The sequence below is a fragment of the Pithys albifrons genome, chromosome 9, assembly GCF_047495875.1.
Source record: "Pithys albifrons albifrons isolate INPA30051 chromosome 9, PitAlb_v1, whole genome shotgun sequence".
NCBI classification, from domain to species: domain Eukaryota; kingdom Metazoa; phylum Chordata; class Aves; order Passeriformes; family Thamnophilidae; genus Pithys; species Pithys albifrons.
The window spans coordinates 24777324-24788080 of NC_092466.1; the positions used below are offsets into that span (position 1 = coordinate 24777324).

The following is a 10757-nucleotide window of genomic DNA, read 5'->3' on the forward strand; positions in this document are numbered from 1 at the left end:
ATGAGGCACAAGAGGCAAGAAAGTTGTCACTAGGATTAATAGTTCTAAGTGCGAATGCTCTCAACTGGAGTTTTAGGAAAACTAATTTAGAAGTAAGTGAAAAGAACACTGGCTTTGAGGGTTTGGAGGTATGGAAGAAGAGTTTTTTGATTTATCATTCAAATACATAGTAAATTGTCAGCTATAAAAAAGTCTGACAATAAACAACCCTCTTTACCCAACCCCTCCAACTCTCCAGCTGAAACAACGGTTTTACATTCTTGCTTGCTTGCTTTCTCCAGCTACAGGTCAGTTACATGTCTGGAAATCTTAATCAGGGCAATATGGCCTCTTTTAAACACAATTCTTTCATCAGTCAACTAGAAAAAAAAATATGATTTTCTAAAATACAAAGACCAGCTCTCAAAAAACCCCAATCTTATTAATGCTGTGAACAAGCAAAGTGCTGAGAAGTTCAACCCACAAACTGTGAAATTAGAGGGTTTGGAAGCTGTGAGGAAGGTGGTGGTGGTACATATACAAAATAAGGTTCCTCTTAACCTCCTCGGACACCAGTTTGGGTAAGAAGGGCCTTTCAGTTGCAGCAGGTTATTCTGTATTGCCCAGTAATAATATACTGTGAAGAAAAAGATCCTTCAGTGTTCACCCCAAGTGACCAAGTGCTTCAACAGCCACCAATTGTAGGTCCCGCATCTGCTGTCACCACCTTCTGAAGCCCATAAAGGGTGCCCTGTAGTCATCAGACTCTTTTGCGCAACAGCTGACAAGAGAAGTTCCAACCTTAACCTCATTTGTCAGCTACAGCAGCCAGGGATGCTGCTATTACCCCATCATCATCAACACACCCACCAGTGCATCACAACCTCTGACAAGTGTACGAATATACCTATTATACATCAAACATTGTGCACTGGGTATTTCGGATGCACTAACAACACTGGTCTCTTTAGGGGACAGAATCCAGGTATGCTTTCATTACAAAAGCACTGATCAGCTTCAAGCCAAAGCTCAGTCACTGTGACCTTTCCAGCTCCTACATCAGAATGATTCAGTACTAAATAACCACTGTTCACAAAAAACCAGTCAATGACTTGCATCTTGAAGGTCACAAATAATGTTTCAGCACCAACTACTCAATATAATTTGGAGGCCTAGATATGTCAACTTCACTACTATAGCTCTTTTTGTACTAAGTTACATGCACTAACATGTTTTTTCTATCTCCATCAATACTATCAACAGTTTACATCAAGGAATGTTTTAGCATTATTATATGTACAGTATTTTACAATTCTTTATATGAAATAAAACCAAGAGGAACTAATTGCTTCACACTAACACCCAGAATGTGCTGGGGACTTAGTGTGGTTTAATCCCAACCAAAACCAGCCCTGGACTGAACAGCTCTGAAAATTGAAACCTCTGGCCTTGAGATTGTACAGTCTAAGAAATCATTACAATCAATATATCAAGACTTACTTGATATCTTTCTAATGACTGGGGTTTTGAACAAGGAATTTCAGTGCTAGAAAATAATAACTGAAATAAGAGTTAACAGGAGAAAGGAAAGCTACAAAGCAAAACATAAAGTGGCAAAAGCAAGTAGCAAAGAGGAAAAAAGAAAACTCAGCTCAAATTGCAGGCTGCTAAGGAAACTGGAAAACCCAAAGTCACTCCCCATGTGGTGGCTGAGGTCTTCACCATCAAGACAAGGGGTCCAAAAAACTCAGAGGAACAAAGGCTAGTCACAGGTGCAAAACAACAGTGAGACTGAGAAAGGTAATTAGAACAAACTATCTGAAACCTAAGTATCAGACAATCTTTAAGTTTTAACAAATAAATAAGGAGCAAGTTAGAGAAAGTTGTTGGCTTGTCTTACTGATCATATCTAATTTTCTAAGATACCAAGTCCTGAGTGTGTACAATGCAACTTGACAGGTGTATGTACTAACAGCTCAAAAAATGGTTATTATTCATTTTACTCTGGTGAAAACTATGTCCCCTGGAGTTTACTGAGGCCAGTTTTCTTCCCACCTCCTCCCTGAGCACAGCAAAAATGTAATTGAGAACTACCACCCTTGGGATTCATGAAGTACTAGAACATGCATTTCCTTCTTTGGAATTGAGAGCCTACTTCAATTCACTTACTACTATTAGACATTTCATTCAGAATATCCATCTGGACACTTGCCAGAATCTTCTTGCATTTTTTTAGCCTGACAATTCCAAGAGATACCAAAAATCTGAGATCATCAGAAGACACAGGTACTGCAAAACTACCACTGGGCATTTTATCGAGTTTAATTACAGTGCTGCTGAAGACCTGTACTTCTCCTAATGTGACTTCTGAATGCTACCTGCTTTTTCACCCGTACAACTTAAGAAATCCTTTAACAAGACTTGTGAAGCTACCCTGGGAACTAATAACAGGTCTGGAAAAACCCAGACATACTGATCTACTTCTCCCACTCTTCAATTTTCAGCAACGGAAGGGAGTGTAAATTGTAGTTAATTGCAAAATTGTCAGTTCAATCCTTGAGTCAGTAGGTTGCTTGTACAATTTCTGCTCATTCTCCCCTCTCTCCTTTCCCAGGGGACGCACGCTTACAGCACTAATTCTCATCCCCGAGCATTTCCAGTGTCTTCTCCCCTCACCTCACCCCACAGACTCCTGAGCCCAGCTTCCTTCTCACTTGGTCCTACAGGAGACCACACCCCACCTCCAGACAGTCTCTCAGCTCCTCACCACCACAAATTCCCATTCCTGCTCACAAGCTCCTCTCACCAGTCACCAGCCAATGTTTTGTGGGGATCAGTCTACACTTTCTGAGGGACAGGGAAGAGGGGGCACAATGCAGAGGTCCCAGGACCAGCTCCATGTAGACATGCTCCCAGCTCTTCAGGAACATCCCTGGAATTACTGCATTTCTTTTGGGTCTCCTTGGTGCTGCCAGAGGAGTGGGACCCAGCTCTCCATCTCCTAAAATCATACTTACAGAGCTCGCCTTTTCTGTCTTTTGCAATTTTTAAAAGTAAACTTTGTGACTTCAAATCCCACACTGTCTGAAACAATTCGCTCCACTTTTTTTATATACCAACCAGAGGGAGCAAGTTGAAATAATCTCTCTAAAAATAGGAAGAAGTTAGAACTCTTTTTCTTACTCATATATGCCCACATGTACTTTTTGGACTGGAAATTAACACTTGATGTCTGACCAAACACTGTTAGAGAAAGTCTTAATAAATAACAGAAGAAAAACTTCAAAAGTCAATCTACAACCATTTTCTTTCTTTCCTTCCTCCCTTCCTGCCCCTTTAAAGATAGGTTTAAATATGCAATCAATTTTGAGTTTTAAAACTTAAATTCCCATCTTGAAATTGTTAAATAAAGCATCTCTAAAACCTAATACACTCTGCTTTACAAATCCAAAATGGTGCTAAATTCTTACAGTAAAAAAGCCAGCACGTTATGGTTAAGTTTACAGAGACACACTGACTGACTACAGCTGTAGGGATACAGAAAAGCAGAAGACCAACTGCTAATAAAAGGAAACGGTGAACATAAAATTTTAATAACTGTGAAAACAGTAATGAAGCTTTTTAAGTTCAGCAGTTTACTCCGTTTGAGGATAAAGCACTAGGAGAACCTTTTTAGCCCCACAAGTTCATCTCAAAAAAACAAATTCCAAGCTTAACAACCAAACCTGCCTTTTCCCCACCTTTTTAGTATCACAAAAATGCAAGTATAAAGCTATGCATTATGTAAAGCAGTCTGAAAACTACATACCTTCCTTAGATTTCTGTTCTGGCCTTATAACTACATTTAAAGAAAATACATCATAATAGTACTTTCCATAATGAAGTATCTTCCATTGTATTTTTGTCCTGGACAATTTTCATGACACAAAATTCACATTATATCAATAATGAGAGTGAAGTATCTGCTTAGCAAGATATCTATGAGACAACTGTGCTCAGAAGTAGTTTATTTTCACACTAGAAAGGATAGGTTATTCTATCAGGATAAAGGATTTCTCACATGCATGATGGAGGTCATTGGCCAAATCAACTATTTCATGGTAACCCATCAGTTCACCCCCAAATAAATAAACAAAAGCACTTAGCACAGTACTTAAAAAATTAGTCCTGTGCCAAATACTAGGAGATTTTAAAGCAGCCAAGCAGTCACTCTCACACGGACAGCAACAATTTCGCACAAGTGTTAACAAAGAAGAGCAATGTAGTAATGAAAAGTTTTACTCAATAAAGAACTCAAGTCTCTAAACACAACTAAGTGAAACAACAGAGCAAATCCCACTTACTTTAGCTTCTGCTTTGACAGAAGGTAGTTTTCTGTTAGATTTTGCACTCTGTTTACTAACACTGCTAGGCATACTACTCTCAAATTAGAAACCAAAAGAACTTGAAAATACCTGTTTTTTGAAGCAAATAACTACTATACAGTTTTAGGTTAAAAATCAATAATTAGAAGCCACTATAGAAGACAAATATATTTAAATTGGGACTGAACTGGTTGAAACTCTATAAAGAAAAAAAAGCTCTGTGTAAAGAGTGAAAGTCTTTTACAGCTACCAGGACCCCAGTTACTTCCTTTGAGCAGTCAGACCAGTTGTTTACTTCCCTCCATGTGGCACAGATAAATACTTATAAAAGTGTCAGCTCTACATTGTCCAGCCAGTCACAAGAACTGCTGGTATAAATAACAACCTGAGTTTCCATCTGAGTTCACACATCGCCTTTAAAGTACAAAAGGAGGCAATATTTAAAAGGAGAAGGAACAAAACACAAAGTAATGGTACATGTTATTACACACATTAAAATGGATGGAGAAACATCCTACTGTAGGGAACAGACTATATGCCAAATTCCTCAACTTTGAACAAAAACATGTTGTCAATTACCTTGTCACTTTCCTCACAACAGCAGCACATTGGAAAAAAAGAAATTAACAAACAGCACTACAAGAAGTTATTGATTACAAATAATTTTCATCTCCAGCAAACATTCAAGGGAGGTACATTGTATTAGCCTTCTCTTTTAAACAATTCTAAAATTAAGTGTACCATTGTAAACTGTCATTTTTACATATGCTAACAGTAATTTTAAAAAACTAATTCAGCTGTATAGCTTCAATCAAAGATATATATTTTTTACCTGTTAGAATAGAGGCCTTTTACTGTTTCACTTCAGTATTTTAAATACAGAACCCAACAGTTCAGTCCTACCATGTTTGCATTTTACCACTACACCCAAAAATCAAAGTGACTTGAGCAGATTCATCTACAATATCCCCAGTGAAAAGAACTAAAATTCCCAAATGGCAGGACAAGAGAGGATGGGTGGTCAGACATCCTGCGGTGAGATACTAGAATAAAACTGAACTACATCACAATATAGGTTCAAACAAGAACCTTTCTACCACAGTTAGCCTTAAACATTAACTCTTTGCATAACACATCCAAGACAAACTCACACATAGGCCAGGAATTATCAGAGGCATTCAGTGGGCACACAAGCAGTCTCATGACTAATTACCATAAGAACCTCCTCAGGAGAGTAACGCTGGAATATTTACAATAGGGTTGGAAGGCTCAGGCCCTTTATCGTTCTATGATTTATTCTTAAAGCTCACTGTTAGTGATCTCCTGTGAACTAATTTTTAAACATGTTTATCACAAGGAAAATAAATCTATAACTCTCTGAGTTAGCTCTTTATTATCACTGATAAATGAAAGCAATAACATTTTAAAACCCATCACATCAGAAGAACATCCTTCCCCACGCAGATGTTAATTTAACTCAAATTAGCCTCCTGAACACATTCAGTTAAAGAGGATATAATTCACTTTGCTAATCAAACTACTTTTCACTCGAGAACTCAGTGTTGCGAGACATTTTGCAATTTCAACTTGCATTTTAAAAATGAAGAGCATTACTACATCCAAAGTCTACTTTGTTTTTTCCTGCCATACGTGTTTTACAACTTTGTTTTTAAGACTGGGGAATGTTAGCAGCCCCGTACCATTAATGCATCTTCTCAACAAGACAAGAACGAGCGTTCCTCTAATCATACAAAACCATCCTGGGTCCCATTCTGAAAGGCAGCGAGTGCCCTCATCTCCCATTGATGTCAGAACACATAATGTTAGAAGTGCTGAGCTCTATTGTTCAGTCCATTTTTCCCTGTCTTGTGGGGTCCTGCCATATATTCATTACGATACTACACTGATATAAAACAAAACATAAGACCCTCACACATTTGTGATTACCAAATTCCTAACATCCACAGCGTAATTTTCAAACAAGGGCAGAAGTACACAGTGCAACTGCACATACAAGTACTATTTCTCTTAAAGGGCCTTATTTTCCTAAAGAAATTGTATAGTTTTAAGAGTCGGGAAGCCCTCCCAATGCAGTTCCTTACGTAAACAGGTAGTGTCCCTGTAAGTCCCACATCCAGTAACACCAAAAAGAGACTTCACGTTTTTTAATTAGTCAATTTGGTCACAGTGGATGAGAAGACATACACAACACTCAGAATTACTACTTACTTCAATTTCTCATTTACAAACACAGCTGCACTTGCAAAGCCTTACGTATTATCTATTATTATGTTCTTAAAGCAGATAATGTAGGCTGTGACTTGTTTTGGAGGGGGGAGAATAGGGGAAGACTTGCGGATCAAAGCCCAACTTACTTAAGGAGGTGGTTTACACACAAATCCTTCTCGTGTGGATTTGCAGTTAAATCAACGGTTTTCCTGCTCTAACCACCGAGAAGAGTTACAACAATACAGCCTCAAACAAATACATGCCCATCCGGAGAAAAGTAGTTACAATATCTACTCGAACGCACATCTGCTGGAGCGCTGCCAGCCAGCCTGCTCCGGCACTCGGGCAGCAGGGAAGAGTTTCAGTTTTGCCCAGTCAAGAAGCGTCTGTGCGGCACCACCGGCGGACACAAGGAGCTCAAGGAAGAAAAGCTCCTTCGGGTACGGTTTTCTCGAGCCCCCAGTTGGCTTCGGGGGACGGGAGCAGCTACACGAACCAGGCTGGGGTGGCACCTCTCGGGGACCAGCCCCAGCGCGCCCGCCAGAAGGCAGAGCAAAGGGTCGGGAGCACAAAACAAGCATCGGGAACCGAAGTGCAAACACGGGAGAGTTTTTACTCCTACCGGAAAAAGAGAACCCCCGCCCGCCCCCCTCCCACCTCCGGGCGGGGGTCCGAGGGGCCCGCGCTGGCCCGGCGGGGGTGGGCGGGGGCAGCGCCGCAGTCCCCGTCCTGCTCCTCCCGCCCCCGACCCCCACTCACCGGCCGTCTCGGCCGCAGCCGGTGCCCCGGCCACGCCGTTCAGGTAGAGGATGGAGAGCAGGTGGGGCTGCGTCTTCTCCAGGGCCACCCGCAGGTCCTGGAAGTGGTCCCGCTCCTTGGCCAGCAGCAGGGCGATGAGCAGCTCGGCCTTCCCGCCGCCCGCCGCCTCCAGGTCGCGCAGGTCGCGGGGGCCGAGAGCGCCGGCGGCCTCCAGCAGCTCAACCACCTTGTCCACCTCGGTCATGGCCTGCGCCAGGCTCTGCCGGCACTGGACGAGCAGCTCCTTGTGCTTCGGCTCCATGGCCGCGCCAGGGCCGCCGCCGCCGCCGGCCAAACTTCGCCCGCCCCCCGGCCCCGCCGCTTCGCCACCGCCGCCCCCGGGGAGGCGCAGGCCGAGGCGGGGCGGGCGCCGCCGGCCGCCTCCTCCGGCGCCCCCGCACCGGCCCCCGGCGAAACTCCGTCCGGGGAGGAGGCGCGGAGCTGGGGCAGGACCTGGGCCGAGGGCGGCTTCGCCTTCGCCTCTTCCTCCTCCTCTTCAGTAGGCGGGGGGTGAGCCGCCGTAAGGGGCTGCTGCTCTTCTTCCTTCTCCGGCTGGCGCCCCGTTCGCCTCCTTTCCGCCCCCCCGGGCGGCGAAACAACTTCTCCTCCTCCTCCTCTCCCCTGCCCCCGGGAGGGAACCGCCGGGAGCAGGAGCTGCGGGAAGCGCCACCGCCTCCCGGCGCCCCGCACCCCCGCGGGGCAGCCCAGACAACTTCTCTCCGCCGCAGCCGCACGGCCGGGAGGGGGTGCGGGGAGAAGGGCTCAGCTCCAGGCGCCTCCTTTCATCGGCGGGCGCACGCAGCCATATTGGCTGCACAAAGCTGCCGCCTGTGCCGACACGGGGCTGGGGCTGGGGCTGCGGCTGCAGCAGCGCATCGCCCGTCGCTCCCCCGGCCCGGCCTGGCCGCGCCGCCGCCCGCCCCCAGCCCCGGCCGTCAGTCAGCGGCGCCCCGCGGGGCGGGCCGGGGAAAGGACCCGCAGCGCGGCCTGCAGGAGGTTGTGCCGCTCCTCCCGCCGGGGCAGGACGGGGAGCGCAGCCCCGGATCCTCGGCGAGCAGACAAAGGCCGGGCCGTGCGCTCGCCCGGGGGCGGGAGGCGCCGCCCGCTGAGCTGCCGGCGGGGCCGCGGGGAGCGCCGGGCGGCAGCTCCAGACGCCGAGGTTTATTTCGCTCTAAACCGGGAAAAGCTAAACATCAAAATAATAGCAGACCGCTTGCGGCTTTGTCCATTAGAATTTACAACATTGAAAGTTTTCAAACAAGAGACCTAAACATTAGCAATATCTCTTGGCTCATCTCCCCTGTAAATGTTGCTTCATCAGCGTCTCGTGCATAACCAGAGACCAGGTAGTTTACAAAGTGTACAAACCGTTCGTTCTGATCAGTAGCAGGAAGACACAATGGTTTAGCAAAGAAATTGGAGAATAACAACTTTACTGTCTGGAAGTAAACAGGCTGCCAAAATCACTTACACCAAATGTTATCTTAATTTGTAAACAGCTAGGGAAGCAGACTGCAGAATGACCACAAGCAGTTATCATTTTAAATTCACTTTTCCTTCCTTTCGACGACACTGACGGAGCATTACTGATAGTGGTGTTAACCCCATTACATCAGGTAGGAACCAAAATTATCTGACAGCCTCCTGCCCAAACAACCATTGCCTTTCTTTAGTGTCCTGAGAGTTGGACTCAGAGAGTTCAAGGGGAAGCCATTGTTCCCTAAAATTTTCTGTTAACACACCCATTAGGACAATTGACATGCTGAACTAAGTTTGCAGTCACTTTTGTAGTTCAACAGATAATGATTTCTCTCATGTGTGAGAACAGCCTTGAGATATGTGCATAATTGTGCTATGCATTGTACTACTACCAGGAAAGGCAGAGAATAAGGGGACTTAGGGCTTTCTCTCAACCTTTAAAGTCATTATTTACAAGAATACTGGAAAGTATGGTGTGATTTTGAAACAAGTTTTTCCATATTTGGTCCATTCATTGTTATTTAATTCTCTTACAGACTCATTTCTTCTAATTTTGCATCCATGTTTCTCAACAACTTTCTTTGCTACACAAAATACAGAGATTAGGTTTGCTGCTGTGCTGGTTTAAAGGTAAACCAGCAGGAAAAATGAACCCAACACAAAAGAGATAAGTCAGAGTTACAATTTAATAACAAAATTACAATAAATGCAATGGCACAAAGAGAAATTGGTTTTAACGCACAAAACCCAAAAGTATGACCCAGCACTCTGGGGCACAAACACATAGGGTTTGTTACCCCCTGTGCTGAACCCCACGTGGTTCCCCCAAGTCCAAAGTAAAAGGAAGGGAAAAACCTGTTGTTGCAGCTGATGGTTGCAGTCTGGTTGAAAGTGGTGGTCTCCTCTTCTCGAGGTTCTGGTCCTCCACTGGATCCAGCAAGTGGTTTTCCAAGTCCCAAAACTCCCAAGGTTATACCCCCTCACCTCCAGGTGGGACTGCCCAGTACCTCCCTCAGGGTGGGGAGTTACACAATGAGTCATCTCTGTGAGTCAGGGGCTGTCTTGGAATCATTGATGGCCCATTAGCAGACATGGCACCTCAGGCTGGGTGTGGAGGTGCTAACGACTTGTTGGAAGGGAGTTATCACAGCTCTTATCTCACAGGTGTCTGTCACACCCAGCTCACATGCTGAGGGGTCAGGTGTGCCCTGGGCAGCTGCAGCAAATGGTCCATTTTTAACAATTCATGGAAAATGAATAGAGGGTATAGAATACATAGCTTTGGTCACACCCACACAGTGATAAACTGGTCCCACCTGCTGAACTAGGACAGCTGTCAAATGATTAACATTGCAAATTCCTACAAACTATTCTTTCTAGGCTTTAAATTTATCAGAAAATCTACCTACTCTGTTAAGTTGGGCAAAGTTTAGTCAGTAAAGTGGTCACATGTTTCCGAAGTACTGGTTAACACTATTATTTATTACTTGTTGGCTTCACCTCAGCAAAACAAACTTGAAACAGAACAGAGTCAAAACTATGGCTGAGAAGTGAACCCTACCTCATGTCACCCAGTGTGCAGCCAAAGCAGACTGCTCTTGGCCAGCACCAGGGTAGGGCACCTGCAAGCCTGCCATAGGATGAAGGGCAAGTCCCCATGCAAGGGAAAGCTTTTGAAAGGCAAATGCACAAGAACACTGAACAAAGATTGCACAAATTATTCAATTATGTCATACTTTTTAAGGGTTTCTGATCTCAGCAGTCCTTTATATGTGATGTTTTATTGTGTGTGTGCCTATACATTTTCCTGTAAAGGAACGGAAACAAACCATCAACTTCCATTACGAGACATTATGTTAAGAGACAGATTTTATATCGATACAGCAGCCCTGCTACTTGAAATAATAA

General features: G+C 44.5%; 1 protein-coding gene across 5 annotated transcripts in view; it reads right to left on the reverse strand.

Moving 5' to 3' along the window:
* Window positions 1-8314, reverse strand: part of DLG5 (discs large MAGUK scaffold protein 5) — a 97439-nt gene extending 89125 nt beyond the window's left edge. For 2 of the 5 annotated variants that reach the window (XM_071563445.1, XM_071563444.1), the window contains exon 1: window positions 7332-8314. In XM_071563445.1, coding sequence (XP_071419546.1) covers window positions 7332-7632 — 301 coding nt within the window. In that variant the 5' untranslated portion in view covers window positions 7633-8314. The remainder of the gene's footprint in view (window positions 1-7331) is intronic. The other 3 variants (XM_071563441.1, XM_071563440.1, XM_071563443.1) reach the window with 2 other exon arrangements.
* Between the last annotated feature and the right edge of the window lie 2443 nt (window positions 8315-10757).